This window comes from Wyeomyia smithii, chromosome 2, assembly GCF_029784165.1.
Source record: "Wyeomyia smithii strain HCP4-BCI-WySm-NY-G18 chromosome 2, ASM2978416v1, whole genome shotgun sequence".
Classification (NCBI taxonomy): domain Eukaryota; kingdom Metazoa; phylum Arthropoda; class Insecta; order Diptera; family Culicidae; genus Wyeomyia; species Wyeomyia smithii.
The window spans coordinates 124,678,137-124,695,020 of NC_073695.1; the positions used below are offsets into that span (position 1 = coordinate 124,678,137).

General features: G+C 34.9%; 1 protein-coding gene across 6 annotated transcripts in view; it reads left to right on the forward strand.

The window, feature by feature from the left end:
* LOC129725620 (GTP-binding protein RAD) overlaps window positions 1-16,884 on the forward strand; it is a 139,335-nt gene that overhangs the window by 18,394 nt on the left and 104,057 nt on the right. For all 6 annotated transcript variants that reach the window (XM_055681657.1, XM_055681662.1, XM_055681658.1 and 3 more), the window contains one exon: window positions 11,043-11,359. In XM_055681657.1, the coding sequence (XP_055537632.1) occupies window positions 11,153-11,359 (207 nt within the window). In that variant the 5' untranslated portion in view covers window positions 11,043-11,152. The remainder of the gene's footprint in view (window positions 1-11,042; window positions 11,360-16,884) is intronic.

The following is a 16,884-nucleotide window of genomic DNA, read 5'->3' on the forward strand; positions in this document are numbered from 1 at the left end:
CGGTGCAAAAAAACTCAAACTATCGAGAGGAAGCAGATTCAAGTTGGATTCTAATCTGGAAAAGTGTTACTCAGTTCAACTTTGCACGAGTTCATGCCATCACTGTTAGTTTCAAAAGATTTCATCGTTACGAGTGTTTTGAGTATTTGACATTTAATGTTTAACCGAGGATAAACTAGCCGTGTATTTTCTACTAATTGGTACAGAATGGAAGGTTGCGGGCTCGAATCTCAGTATAACCAGGTCATTCGTTGTTAAATACAAGCATATTATATAGAAGATTCAAGTAGACATTGTTGATGTAACCCTACACTAGCGCGTCGTTGTAGGTTTCTTCTTTTAACTTTTCTAGTTAGGCATTACGTACGAAATCTGCAATAAGTAATTTTTGCACATGATTTGTCATTTTTTGTGTGAAAATATGAAATTGAGTCAACTAAGTCTAAAATTGAGTATTTTTAGTTACGTGTGTAAGAATATCGATCACACGATCACAGAAAATTTCAATGAACAATGCACTGTGGTACAGTAAGGAAATTTAGGCGGACATGAGGTCTTCGATGCGATTTTTTGGTTTTAGAGTCATAGTTTCTTCTAAGAAGTTGTTTCTTATAGCTAGTCCTTTATTTATGTGCAAATAAAAATTAGGGTGATCCTGAAATCTGCGAAATCAAAAAAATAACTTTTTTATTTGCAGAAGTAACTGTATACATTCTTCGGTGCAGTTAACTAATTTTAAGCAATAAAAAAACTCTTTTGTACACACTTAACTGCATTATGTTTTCTCGGTGAAGTAAAATACCGAACTACTTGAAAACATTTTCGTTTACCGTTGTTCGGTGAAAAAATAACTGAGAAATCGGAAACCGAACGTGTTTACCGGAATACCGTAAATTCATTTGCCGAAAAAAACCGTAAAACCTAAAATTTCTGAGTTCAGTAAACTGAAATACCGAGTCTTGAAACCTTTAACCGAAATTTCGTCGAACAAAAAAATCTCTTACCGAGATTCCGAAAAACTAAACTGTCAATATAATGAGTGCTTACCTAACAGCTTACCAGTTCAGACTAACTAAAATATTGAGTGAGTAAACACTGTTTTATACACATATACACATCTTGTTTTTTGCTGCAAAGAATATTAAAAAAAAAAAAAAGATTAATTATTTATTCATTCAATTTTGTAGGTTATCAACTCACTTCGCAGGATGGAAGTCGCAGAGATGGACTTTATTTGCTGTATACAATAAAACTCACCAGTTTGTACCAATGCTGTGTTTAGTTGAATCGATTAACTTAGTTAAGAATAAATTAATTTGTATATTTAATCGTTTTGATCATATTCTGGGTTATCTGAAAAAAAAAATCGCAAAATACGTACCTCAGTAAAGTTTACCGAAGCGCTCGTAATAAATTGACAGTTGCAATTTGCGAGTATCTCGGCAAAACATTTCCGAGAACCTCGTAAAAGTTTGACCGGTTTTTGATTTTTTTGCTTTTACAGAATCTCGGTGTTTTGATGTATTACCGAGATGTTTACCGAAATCTCATCTGTTGAAATCTCGGTAATTGATTTTACCGTGCTCGGTGATAATATCTAAGTGTGTAGCTATTAAATTGACCGACATAGAAAAATTTGACATGACTGACTTAGACTGGGTTCCGAAAAAACAGTTTTTTGGCTCTATTTTCTCAGTACAATTTAATAACAGAGTATTCTTCGGATGACCTCAAGAGCTTAAAAATATGTTTTTTTTTAACGTTTTATTGAAAAATAAAAACTCTTCACCTATACAACATATCCACAATGTTTTTCCGTCAAAAGTTTCGTATTTTTGTGTTCTTAAGGTTAACCGAAGAAAACATTGTTAATACATTTAAACTGAAAAAATAAAGCAAAATCGCATATATCAAGATGGCTTGACAAAGTATTTTTTTTTAATTCTTTTACCACCAATATTTAGTGGTTAATTTGTGAGTTCTAAATCCAATTTGTGGTAATTTGTGGTTAAGTGGTTTTCGAGAAATTTTTAAAAAACTGAGTCAAGCCATCTTGAAACATGATTTTTTTTAAAATAAATCGGACAACGATGATATATACACCAAACAAAAGCTCATAATTTGTGGTTCACGAAAATGTAGTTTTAGGGTCATAATTACTAGTGTTTGTACAGAAATTTGTGTTTTATTGTTCACGTAGTTCTACGTTATGTTTATTTGTTGTTGACGCTGCTGGCCGCTAGTGGCGTTGGCTGTTTGTGGTGTTTGTCACTTCTATACTGAGCGTGCGTATGGGGAATATGTTATTATTATGTTATATGTTCATTATTGTTCGATTAAAATTCTTACATTGGTATAGATTTATGGTTTACTGACTAGTAAGTATAACAAAGGTTTCTGCACCGCTAGGGGGATTAATTCTGGTTTTTTATTTAAATTGAAATTTAGTTTTAATTTTCAATTTCTTTGAGTCATTTTTTTTTCTTAACGGTGTATATTTTTTACAAGGCAATAGTAATTCTCTAGTACTACAGTTTTTCTGTACATACAACGGTTTCCTGGCTAAGTTGCTTAGAATGCTTAAAAATGAAAATATCTCATGGGTCTAAAAACTTTCTCCATCTGTGAAAAATACTAACTTTGCTAAGCTGTATGCAAAGTTTCATTCCAATATGGTCGATAAAATTGTTGCGAATTTCCAAATCATTCGGCTCAATTAATTTTACAACCAATTTGATAGCTTACTTATTCATTAAAATTTGATAAAATTTGAAGTTTTCTAATATCTTCATTTCAATCAATTCATTTCCATTTTTCCTACCGCCTTATTTAATTTTATGCATTCCTATCTATTAACGCCCAGATGAATATTAAGAATTTCCTTAGTTGAATGTTTCGCTTCTGCTGTTGGTGTTAATGATCTTTTTCAATTTCTCTCAATGGACAGTATATTTTAGATTTCTGACAATCATTTGATAATTTTTGAATGTGTAATTATTATTTTCAAAGCATAAGATTTATTCTTACTTTCTGCACTGTGTCCAAACTTTTATGTGCTTTAATACTTGTTTAAGCATATTCTTATTGATTCTAGTGCTTTAAATCAATTTTGTTTTTTTTTTCTGAATAAACCAAATCAATTTTAAAAACATCCATTCGGGTTCAATGCATGTTGATTTTATTCAGTTCTTTTTTTTTTTAATTTTAAAAATGGTTCAAGTTGATTTTACAAATTTTCAAAATCATGACAAATCCTCTGTTTGCAAAACAGCACGTTTTTCCCGACGGTGCCACTCAGAGTTGCCAATAGAATTTTCGATTAAACTGGAAAAAGGCTGAAGAAAAAACTGGATTCCAAATAAGTTTAAAAAAAGCAAAAAATGATTGTGAGAGCGCTTTTCTGTTATGGGGATTGAATACAGTTTCAGTTTTGAATACAGCAACTAAAGAGATAACTCTTCACAAAAAATTACTAATTTTATTCAGAATTATGGAAAATTATGGACTGAAAAATTTCCTCTAACAACAGCAAAATTTAAAATTACGCAATCAATCTATCTCAAAATTGAGAAAATAGAGCTTTTCCATTTACTTTTATCATAAACAAAAGCATTAACGCAACACTCCCTTCCGTTACGTCAGTGAAGTTTAAATTTAATTTTTTTCTGACTTCGCTATCTTTTGGTATCTAATTCTTTTAACAATTTTTTAACTGCTACGTAACAGAAAATAAATAGAAGATTTTTTTTATGGTCTGGTAAATCTATTTGTTTGGCTTTATTTTAACTATGTCATGCAGTCTTGTTTCGTGTGAGAAGATAGAATACTGAAAATGCTGTTAAGAATTGTCATAACAATTTGTCAATTTACAAAATTTACGTTTTGAAAATATTTCCGAAAACCAATCCTTGAGTGAATGAAAAATTGTATAAAACTGGCAAATATCTGAAAAAACTGGAAGATTTTTGGAATAGACTGTTTGACTGGAACACTAGAAAAAAACTGGAGGAATCCAGTTTAAACTGGAACATTGGCAACCCTGGTGCCACTAGTAGTTCAACAGACCCGCGGACAGCAGACATCTTCTTAATTACTTTGCTCATAAGTTAGCACACATGCATGGAAAAAAAAAAAACTAGAAGAGCAACGTTAAGTTGGACCCCGGCAACTCATTTGAACATTTGTTTAAATATTTCCGAAACATTTCTCAGAATCTAGGTGATGAAAAAGTGCTAATCCGTCGAATTTGGATTGCTTTCCTTTGAAACTACATTTTCGTTACCGGTATCCTTTTTACCAAAATATTACACATTCATTTTGCGCCTGGTTGGCTACCTGAAATAGCAAGTGTGCTTAGTTCCCCGAAACCCGATATTTACCATATTCCCCACACGCACGCTTAGTATGGCAGTGACAAATACCACAAACAGCCAACGCCACTAGCGGCCAGCAGCGTCAACAACAAATAAACAAAACGTAGAACTACGTGAACAATAAAACATAAATTTCTGTACAAACACTAGTAATTATGACCTTAAAATTACATTTTCGTGAACCACAAATTATGGGCTTTCGATTGATGTATATATCATCTTTGTCCGATTCATATGAAGCAAAATCATGTTTCTAGATGGCTTGACTCAGTTTTTTGAAAATTTCTCGGAAACCGCTTAACCACAAACTACCACAAATTGGATTTCGAACTCACAAATTAACCACTGAATATTGGTGATAAAAGAGTTAAAAAAAAATTGTCAAGCCATCTTGATATATGCCAAAAAATCTGTTTTTTTTTGTGGAACCCTAGGTCAGTTACGTTAATTTACTCTAAATCGGTAAATTTAATGGCCACAAAAAAAAATAACGAAATTGCTTGAAATTAGTTGATCTATCACTTTGCCGAACAATGTATACAATTATTTCTGCAATTAAAAAAATTAAGTTATTTTGTTTCTAAGATTATAGGGCCGTTGATTTTAGAGCCACCCTAATTTTCATTTGCACATAAATAATGTGACTAAGTATAAGCAACAGCTTCTTAAAAGAAACTATTGCTTCAAAACCACAAAATCACATCGAAAAGCTCATGTCCGCCAAAATTGCCTTACTGTACCACTGTGCAATGAGTTTAGTTACCTTTTTCACCACAAGAGGGGGTGTTCCCTATCCGTCTTCTCGAAAATATATGAGAAATTAGGGAGTGAACTATATTGGTATTATAAGATATTTGATTATATGTATTCATGAAGCATTAACCAGTGCTAGTATTGCCATGATGATTTGTACTGCAACCAGTAATCAATAGGGAAAAGGGGGGCAGTTTCGGCCACTTTTTCTATCTTGATTTTTAATATTTTTTTGTTAACTTTTCAAAAAAAAAATCTGAATTCGTCCTGGCTGTTGTTTGGACATCGGAGTATCATATAAGCGTGTTAGTAGTGTGCGTTGATGCGATTTCGATTGATTTATTTGAATTTTTCAAAATTACTTTTTTGTCCGAATGTGCCCCGTGTGTGGGGAAGTTTCGGACAGTCCTGGGGCACATTCAGACAGTGTTGAAAAACTTTTCTAGATTAATGAAAATTTTGTGTTTTTCAACTCTTTCTTCCATATAAGCAGAGACTGAGATCAGATGCTTCACCGATCTCGAAACTCATCCTTTTAACTCAAATTTAATTCATAAAATCAACGAGCAAATTGGCTATGAGAAGGAAAGGATACAAGAACTATACCATTTTCTCGGCAATATTTGATTGCAATGGCATTCGTGATTGTCAAACAACAGCAAATTGGTTCACTTATGCTGCTTTCTGGAACCTTATTCAGGTGTTCCAGAACATTGAGAAACAATTTTCCAATCGCCTTGGTATACGGTACGTCAATCCATAATTCATATGGGAACTTTCGATCAAATATTTCTCTAGAAATGTTTCTTCCACGTTCGTAAATACTTGTTGATCTGAGTTTTTAGACGAGAAGCTCTCTGATTTTTCCGTTTTTTAGTTTCTTTAATTTTTTAGACGACAGACCAAGGTACATTTTTTAATTCCGTAGGTATCAGAAGCGTGTCTCAAAGACATTGTTCCGTTAGAAACTCTTCCCAGCTCATTTTCGTTGATGCTTGCTCTATCGGTTTTCCTACTGTCAGGGCTGTCATTCGCACACTCATTGCGCTCAGTGTGTTAATTTTACGTCAAGGCACAACGAGAACGGTACCTACACATTTTGACAACCAACAGGTACAGAGAGAAAGAGCGAAAACGAAATGACTATGAAAGATATCACCAAGTGAGAAATATTTCAAGAGAGGGTGAACGGAACAACACTTTGTGCTGCTTTTTGTGACACATTGTGAGAACACATTGTGAGAACAAAGAGCTTCAGTTTGAGTAGTTTGCGTTGCGTTGCGGGTAGAAAAAAAATAGAAGAGAAAAGGAACCAAGGAAGGACCATTTTTTGAGAATTCATTTAAACACGATTCTCAATGGCGTGGACGTGTTTCTTAGGACATATTACGCACGTTCAGACATGTTTCTGTCCCGGTATTGATATACAATCGCTACATGCATTCACTACTGATACCGTTCGTTAGGGTGGTAATGACTTGTACGGAAAAAATTGTTCTTTGTCGCATTCAGAAGTTCGTTCAGTCGAAAAGTGAAACTTTAACCGATCGTTTTTTTCATTTTTTGTTTTAGAATAACACCAGATCTCGATGTTTCATGCATTTTTCAGACAGTTGGCATCAGATTTTTTTGATATTCAGAAATTTATGATCTACCTGTGCATTTTTTCGTTGGTCACAAAATAATGCTTTCGTGTTCCCGAAGTCAGATTAAGCTGAAGTTTGGTATGGAACTTTTTTCGAAGACGAAACTTTTGAGCCCTACTTCGAAACGAAATTCGAAAAGTCGATTTCTTTTGCCACCCTACTGTTCATGTACGAGACATATTGCAGCTATCTCCGGGAAGAAACCATTTTTAGTTTTGAAACAAAACCCATTGAGCAGCACTGAAAATTAGCTCACAACACAAAGTAAGACACAATGTGTGGTGTCGCACATTTTGCACAAAGTGTACTCAGCCGCATTTTTTCGGTGCGAAAAAAATACAAAAGGGCGAATGGGGAGAAGAGAACACAAACGAAATATCGGGAGTGGCACGCACGGTTTGATGGCAAATGTGTTGTGTACAAATTTGTGTGGTTCTGTCTGTACTGAGGTGAATTCCAGCCCTGCCTTCTGTAGTTTCGAACCATTTTAGGACTGAGAATCAGTCTAAATCGATTTTTGTTAATAAACAACAATCAAAAACAAACTTGGTAAGTGTCCGAATGTGCCCCACCACCATCCGAAGACAAATCTTAATTTTATCTAATAAATAAGATATTTGTTTCCCCGTTGTTATGGCGTCTTTTCATTACATATTAGTTACAAACTAAGGTGGTGTACTTGAATTTCTAAATCTCTCACAAATAAATTAGAGAAATCCTTACAACTTCAAGCTCATACGGTTGAAAACATTTATGAAAAATGGCACTATGTTGTTTTCGTAAGTCATAAACAACCAAGAGCTGTCAAAGTATATGGTAGCTGTTGGTGGAAGGCTGCCAACTTACTTATATTTTTTGTTTGGTTGAAAATTGCACCATTTGTTTTTTTTAAGCTCTGTCCGAAACTGCCCCCGTCCGAAACTGCCCCCCTTTTCCCTACCGATGATGTTGGTACTGACTAGGTCAATGCAAATATGAACTGATCGATTCACTATCATGAATCCGATCATTCAAAAACATCATCGAATCAATGACAATTAAAAAGACATTGGGATTGTTCAAAACATTTTGTATTTAACGACGACTTTGGTTTTATTCATAGAATGCGTATGAACAAAGTTCCACGTTACTGGCACCAGCGTCAGTAAATTCTGTTGCAACAATACTCGGTATTGGCTGTTTCGGTTACGGACGAGGGATGTACTAGCCGGCTTGCAAATGTAATAAGCGGTTTTTAAGCGTCCCAGAGCTGGTCGTTCGCCCGGAACCGAAATCTACCGAAACATCATGATTTTCGTGTGTTTGATACATATTCTGATTTTAATTTCTGTCAATGTATTCATTGTACAACGGTTGCGTTATGCATTTAACACATGAGCCGTTGCGGAACAGAGTGGTCTAAAGACCATTTTTTTTGAAAATGAGTTTTTTTCATAAACCGCATCTACTCAAGAAGCTGAAATTGGGAGATTAAGAAAATTTCGGAAAATCGAATTTTAAAGCTGATTTATTCCGTGTTGAAAATTCATCCGAAACAGAATAGCCGTTTTGTTTCGGAACATAGTGGTCTATGTACATAAATCGATGTAATACTATCATGTAACACGTAACATGTAGCATATTACATGTGATAAGGAACATGCCACTTGTTTTGTACATGTCACACGTGATATGTAACATGTTACACGTAATGTAACACGAAAAATGTAGCATGTAAAATATTATGTAATATGTAATATCTTGTGTTACAAGTAATGTAACACGTGACATCTTATATGTGACATGCTATATCTAGAGCAACATTTCAAAAGTTCCTATCTGTTTTGATCGATTTTTTGATCAATCACTTCTATTCAATCACCACAACTTATTAAACATCTTTTATGACACGTTATTTGCACAAGTTTATAGCGGAGGGTTCACTCTAGCCTTCTGAATGAAAACTACGCTTGGGAGAGTTACTGAACCTGAACCATTATCAAAATGAAAAGACGCATCGAAAAAACGATGAAAGCAGATAGGACCTTTTGAAATGTTTATCTAGATATGTATCATATAACATGTGACACTAGCCATTTTATACGATTTACCGTCATTTTCATTGTCATTTACCAGGTTTGTGTACATAGACCTCTCTGTTCCGAAACGATTCGAGGATTCCTGTGAATATATATATATATATATATATATATATATATATATATATATATATATATATATATATATATATATATATATATATATATATATATATATATATATATATATATATATATATATATATATATATATATATATATATATATATATATATATATATATATATATATATATATATATATATATATATATATATATATATATATATATATATATATATATATATATATATATATATATATATATATATATATATATATATATATATATATATATATATATATATATATATATATATATATATATATATATATATATATATATATATATATATATATATATATATATATATATATATATATATATATATATATATATGAAGTCAGAGTGGTCTATGTACATTGGTGAGATAAAATCACCGATTTCGCAGAGACACTCTTGATTTTATGTATCCCAATGTTAAACCACTTCATAACCTTTATATTAGAACATGTTGTTTGAAAGAATCCGTTGAACTGAATTTTATTCAGAGATTTTTCGAAAATTGATTCCCCTGAACAATTTGCTCGATGGCACATAGACCACTCTGGTCCGCAACGGCTCACATTATTTGTGTCTCGTCAGAGCAATGAATGTATGTTTTGAAACACACATTGCACACTGGGCCAGAAATGGAATCTAGCGGAACGAAATTAATAGCGCTCTTAGGGTTTGACCAATCGGTTTCCGATCTTCTACAAAGTTTCTTTGTATAGTTAGGGCGTCATTTTGGATGTTTGTATTGGTTCGGAATTTAGCCGCAAATGTGGCGTTGCGATGCCAACTTCTTTCCCTTACACGCTAGAGCTTTGCGGTATTCCACAAAGTTGTAGATCTCCAAATTCCATGAAACTTTACAGAATATACAAAATTTCTAACTCTTCAAGTTTCAGATATCTATGGGTTTTTATAAATTTTGTCTGAATTTCACGTTTTATTGTGATAATTTTATGAATTCACTCTAAATAATTTCTTACAATTTTTTTCTCGATATAAATTGAATAATTACGTCGTTTTCTTCCGAGTACAGAAGTTTCTAAAGTACTTAAGTGAAAATAATACACAAAATTTAAAAAAAATACATAATTTTGTGAAATAGATATCACAGCGGGTAGCAAGTATTAGCAAACCATGATTTTTTCTAAAAATTGTCTATCAAAAAATCTTTATTTTCTGAAAATTTGAAAGAAGTGTTTTCTGGTGTTTTTGTGATATTTCAGTTTGAATATAACCAAAGGTTTCATATAAAAATTCAATTGCTACGTATTTATTGCATGGAATACACGGTCCAGTACTTTGATACTCTATCCAACCTAAGTGCAGTCTTCAGCAAAGTTTCCTAGTGTAATAAGAACTTCAACTTGACGCTTAGTTTAGTTCGCGATTTGACCGCAGAGATGGCGCTTCGACACCAACTTTTTATTCTTACACGCTAGTGCTCTGCAGTTTTCGACAAAGTTTTAGATTAGAAAATTTTATTTAACTTCGTATAAGAAACAAAATTTCTATCTCTCAATTTTTTTGGAAATTTACGAGTTTTTGAAGAATTTGTTTGAGTTACACGTTTTTTGTAGTAGTTTTGTGATTCGGAACATTAAAATCACCAAAGAATATGCCAATTTCTGAATCAGTATACGTTCGGTTTAAGTATGCGTCGAGTTTTCGTTAGTAAAGCTAGGCTTATTGAGAGTAGATCCGTTGCTATTGCATCAAATGTTAGTTTGCTTGTTTACCTACTTTCCCCCACGTACTTTGTCAAAAGTATTTTTAGTATTTTAGAAGTGCTCTGTTGCAAGATACATATTATTGTATATTGGTTCTCTTTTTGGGTTTTTGGTAAGTCGTCTAGAAGTTTCTCAACATTTCTTTATGATTTGAATACTGCGGACATTGAGTATTTTGCGATTCTTGCCAAATCGCGCAACGATAACTTCTCAGAACACCATTTGTACAGAATTTTGCACTTGTTTTGACATTTGTCAGGTTTTATAAGCATTTTCTATACTTTAACCATTGAAAAACAAAATGAACATTCCTTATTCAAACGAATCGATTGCTTTTCTTGTTTCAGTTATGCGTATTCTTCCATTTGAATAGTCAGTTACAACAAACGCGTTGAAAGTGTAACTAGCGGTGCAAAGTAATTACAAACAATACCAAAGGAAAGATCAATTTTAATCTATGGCGATGGCAGACGATACAGCCTCGAACAATCGCCCACCATACAAAAAACGAAGCTCATCAATATCAGCACCAGTATGCGCTAGCATGGAGACAATCATAAGTCCACCCTCTGATGCTGGTACACCTGAAAGTGGCACCCCTGGAAATCGACGACGTAGGCCGGCTACCAGGTCTCAGAGCGCGCGAATCACTGGACCTAGATCAGTAAGTTTGCCAAGCTTCTTACTAAGCATTTGTCAATCTACAATATTATAGAAAGAATGCTATTCTTACATGAGTATTTATGGTAGTTTTTGTTTTAGTATGAGATATGCGGCAAATATTTTTCATAGTATTGAATGCATAGGTGTATGGTGATTTTTATAGCGAATTTTTGTAATCCCTGGGCCCACCTGGGGTTATCTTTCATCGTAAATCGCAATATCGTTTCTCTATTCCCGCGTAGATTTTCACGCACTCAGTGGAATAAGAAATTCGCTATTAGATTGTAATTATAGAATGTAAGATATTCTTGACAACGACGATGCGTGCTGCGTATTAGGAAATGTGAAAGGTAAAGGTGTTATGGGCATTAGACAGGGACGCGATTATAGCTTGACTGACCGCACATATCAATGGTTGCACTCCGTGATTGATCCGAATCAGTAAAATTGCACAGTGAATCAAATGAATGGGGTTGGGAGTTACCGACCATTCTCATTGTACAAGTTTTAAGGATCTCAATACTTTGAAGGATCAATAACGACGCCCGCGACGTCCTTGCAATCAGGTGGGAAGAGGGAAGGGATGTTAGTCTGATCCTTGCTATTTGGAGACCTCTGCATCTCCACAAAGGTCACAAAAACCTCCTTTTGTTAGTAGGGAAGGGCTCGTTGGATCAGGATTCACTTTGATAAGTGATGCGATCATACACGTAACTCCTACCCGTCTCTATTAAGCTATTTTCGGTCTATTGTATATTCAGCCGACTGTACTGGTACTGGTTTAGACCAAGAGACAATTCTGCGCGTGAAGTTGGCTCATTACGAAAGCGAACGAAGTATCTTCCATGTCAAACATCGGGAATATTCAGAAGCGACGCGTGCGTAAGCCATCCAACATGTTTAAACATTTGTTGATGTCCAATCCCGTATACTCTCGAGAAAGCGAACGCACTTCAGAAGACGCGATTCTTTGATAGGTATACATTGCGTAATTATTAGATCAATCACGATATTTATCAACCGAACTCGATTAGCGACACGCTTATATAAAAGCAACGAGCAGGCAATCTTCGGCTGACCGGTCATACCAAGATTGTGCTTATCCCGCATCTCTATTCTGCGACGGAGAGAATGGTTTGTGTAATTATGTCTTCGTGGCAAGTGATGGAAACGAATGATGATTCGTGCGAGGCTCGCGTATTACGGATACCAACGGTGTGTATCTTTCTTATCAACCTCGCGATCCTATGCAATGACGCGCGCGAAAATAATTACCTATACGAAGCATCAACGTATTAGATTAAATGTATGTTACCAAACTCAAATATCTGCAAGGAAGCAAGCGCACTTCAGCTGAGCGGGGGCCTAGTGTGGTTGGTAACGTCTCCGCCAACCACGCTCGACGCCTGGGCTCGAATCCCACCGCCGACATAGGTGTCGATGGTTGTGAGCTGGCGTGATCCACTCACAACCAACCCAACTGGTCTAGATTCAATCCTAGCCGACACCGGGAGATTTTCTGAGGCGAAAAATCTCTGGGATCACGCCTTCCATCGCATGAGGAAGTAAAGCCGTTGGCGCCGGTTTATTAATAAACGGGTCGTGAGTTAGGGTCCTGGGTGTGGAGTCGCCTCCCTGGGCGTCGGTGATTGGCCACAACAGTGGTGGAACTAGACCGACGGAAAACAAGCGAGAAAAAAAAGCACTTCAGTAGAGGTATACATCGCGATGCTATAGTTACTCAACGAACGAAATCTACTCTGTATCGCAACGTGCTGGAATAGAACCAACGAGCGGGAAATCACAACACACCGAAAATCCCGGGCCGAAGACTTGTTAACATCGGTGCATTATGAACGACATCTCTATTCCCTCTTACCGACGCAGACACGTAGGGACACGGAGTTTCGCGCTGGTTATTTCTTACTTCTCGAATGATTAGGCTAAGACCCTTACTGAGCATAAAAATCGGCAAAGTTTCATGCATTCAAAGCTCGAAAATTTATAAAAATGCAAATATGCATATCAAACAAGACAGTTCCAAGTTGATTTATAAAATGCCAAAACAATCGCAATCAAGCGTTAGTTGCCCTGTCGTCCGACAAGAATTCAACGTGATTAAATAAAATTGTTTCAACATTTATTCAAAAGCTCGAAGAATCATAAATGAATAAACTAAGACACTTATTTAATATAAAAACTGGCAAATTTCCATGCAATCATAGCTCAAAAACTGAAAAAAGCAAATATGCATATGATACTAGACAGAGGTCTGAGATTATTACCAAAATGCCAAAGCAATCCCAATCAAAATTTAGTAGTCATGAGCTATTTTCACGCCGACCAACAAGATTTAAACATTATTGAATAAAAAAAATTCAAGTGTATCAACATTTGTCCAAAAGCTAGAAAAATCATGAAAATAATATGGTTAAATATGGTTAAATGGCCGTAACCGATCAGAACTCTTCATGACAGACGAAGCACTTAGATATTTGTCGCGTGTGAATGATAGATGATCAAACTTTATTGTAAAACTGTCAATTCGATCTTGTGAAAGTTAGCGTGTTCAAAATTTTATAGTACCCCACTTATTTGAGTAAACAATTTAATTGTTTTTTTTCGCACTGCAAAAATATATGCATTTACCATTAGAGAAAACAACGTTGGGCACAAAAACTATTAGCGAATTACCTTATTCCACCAGCCTACCTATAGTGAATTCTCTTTTCTCTTTCCTGGGCCGATCTGCACTGAGCCAGCGGAACAAAAAATATGTTATATGTAACACATTCCAATATACCTATTTGTTTAGTGAACCTGTACACAATAGAAATGCCAAGGCACTCACCACTAAGGCAACTGTCACACCAAAACGAATAACGGCAATGCAAAATTATACAGCTCGGCCGTCTTGATGTTGACAGCCGCCCCAACGCAGTGTCCTTTGTGCTTTTTTCTGGCAGAGCAATCGTGTGCGGTTGAAATGTTGCTCAATTTATGATTTTTCTAAGTGTAGTGGTACATCACTCTCAACATTTGAAAGGCATTTTGGTCACAACCAGTGATGCCACATTTTCGTCTGTATTTCGGAGCTCCAAAAATCTTGTCACCTTGGTAAAATTTAAAAAAAAATCTGTATAAAAATCTGCATATGTACTAGACATATCCTTCTCGAAAGAAAAAAAATACGCATAGAAAAAAAAACGAAAAAAACGCATAGCTTGTTTAACATTTATCCCGTGACTCATTCATGCAAACGTTAATGCGTAGCATATAAATATGGTAAAGCCTCCGACACGCTGAACCGCATTCGAGTTAATTTTTGTTTTTCAACTATATCAAGAAGTTCTACTACCTCATGAAAACTAAAAAATCTGTATTATTTCCAGAGAATCTGCAATCTGTATGCAGATATCTGTATAAAAAATACGCAAGAAATCTGTATAAAAGCACATAAATCTATATATGTGGCATCACTGGTCTCAACTGAAAGAAAAAATCAGAAAATCGGCATCTTCGAAGGTGCCTCTGCGGTCGTAAGCAGCACAAAAGGCAGAAAAAAAACAAATTCTCTCTCGCTCACATGCCGTTTAAATCGAATGGAAGAAAAGCTGTGTGCGTTAACATAGGTAGTTACAATTTCACTCTGATCCCGTTTCAAACCCGACGTGAAATATCACCAAAACCAATAATTAGCTTCTGTTTCCTGTCTCTCTAGTTGCATTTTGCGAGCCAGCAGCAGAAACAACTAATGCAAGAAAGCTTTGCACTTTGCTGCGCGCAAAGCTCAGCGGAAGATTAAAAAAACCTACACTAGTCAGCCTATAGGATAGAAAGAAGACGTAGAACTCACCGTTATGGTAACTGTCACACCAAAACGGCGGGTTCCCCCGCCAAAATAAGCTTTGCGATGTTATTTTGCGTGACTTTTTCAATATTATATGTTTAGGGACCCAAACACATCTCACGTAACAGGAATGAAACCGTATGGCAGTGAAGCGTATACCAAACATGTTTCAATTTGATATGTGTTAGAGTCACATTCCGATTCGGAACTTGACCTTCTGTTTACTATACACAAACTTCGCAGCCAACCGTTAAGTGTACAGGACAATTGCGGGGCTTGCGCTACGATTCTACTAACACTAACAGTCAAGACTCGAACCTACGATGAATGGCTTGTTAGGCCAGCATCGTATCTCGAGAGCTGGGATTCGAAAAACATTAACAATTCATTTGTTTTTAAATTGTACTTGCATACAAGTTGTTACGTAAACTAGCAGTCCCTTTTTTCATCGCAACTTGATTGCAATACTTTGCGTCAAAACTTTCGAAACTTTAAAACGAGTTTGAATTCATTAAAGTTCGAGTTCTTATGAAAACTTGATTTTCTCCAAATCTGTGCATGCTAGAAAAAGTCTGTCATCATCTTTGGATTCAGAAGACGTTACTCTAAAAATATAGAGCTTGAAAATTGAAGAGCTAAGTTGAAACCTACTGTGGGAGACTAAGAAAATCAGATTTCCATGAAAATACTTACTTTAGTGAATTTAAACTCGTTTTTATCAAAATATTTGCATGCTTAAATAAATATTTCATCACGTACTGATTCAGGAGACCTAACTTCAAAAATGTAGAGCTTAAAATTTGAAGAACGATTTTCTTATTTGAATTTTTATGAAAATACGTAGTTTTGTGTTTTTGTACTGAAATAATTTAGAAACTCCAAAATTCACTCGTACATACCATATTTCATCTACCTGACATGATTTGATACATGGAGCAATTGATACGTATGAAAATTCCCAGTGTATGCTAAATCTGTTTGAAAAATTAGAAAAAACACAGACATATTTGCATCTCACGAAAACGGAGAGGGGTCCAGAGGGGTGGCGTCTTTACCAAAACTTAGAGCAACTACTCCCCTTGAATAAAATTCCAAGTTTCCCCAAATCGGCCGTTCCAGTGCTTATAACGAGCATTTTAAAAAAACAAGCTCCGTCCCGGGTCTTTACGGGTTAACATAAAAGTAATTTGTGTAAATTAGTGCATTATTTAAGTAAAAATCGTCAATAATCATAGAAAAATGGGAGACAAAAGTGTTCTTTCTTTGAAGAATTGTTTGTTTGTGTGTTTGTTTCGTTATAGAAAACAAGGGATGATCTATAGAAAACTCCAAAAAAGTTCATTTAATAGGTATGTAGAAGTATAATATCTCCAACAAAGTTGTTTCTTTTGAGATGTGCTACAAAGTAAATTTTGATGCAAAATGAAAAAAGAAAAATTCGTTTCTCATTTTAAGGTGGAATAATCATAAAATTCTAACTTCTATAAAACAGGGAATAATTAATGGATTACCATTGCTGAAGGCACTACGGCTCTAATATCAAGTATTTTGGATCAAAATAATTTCGATCACGTTTTTGTAGCTTTGGAAACAGTGTGCATCTGTGAAAAATTCTAAGTTTGCCAAATACGTGTGCAAAGTTTCATTCAACTCAAAAATGGTCGATATTCGACCAT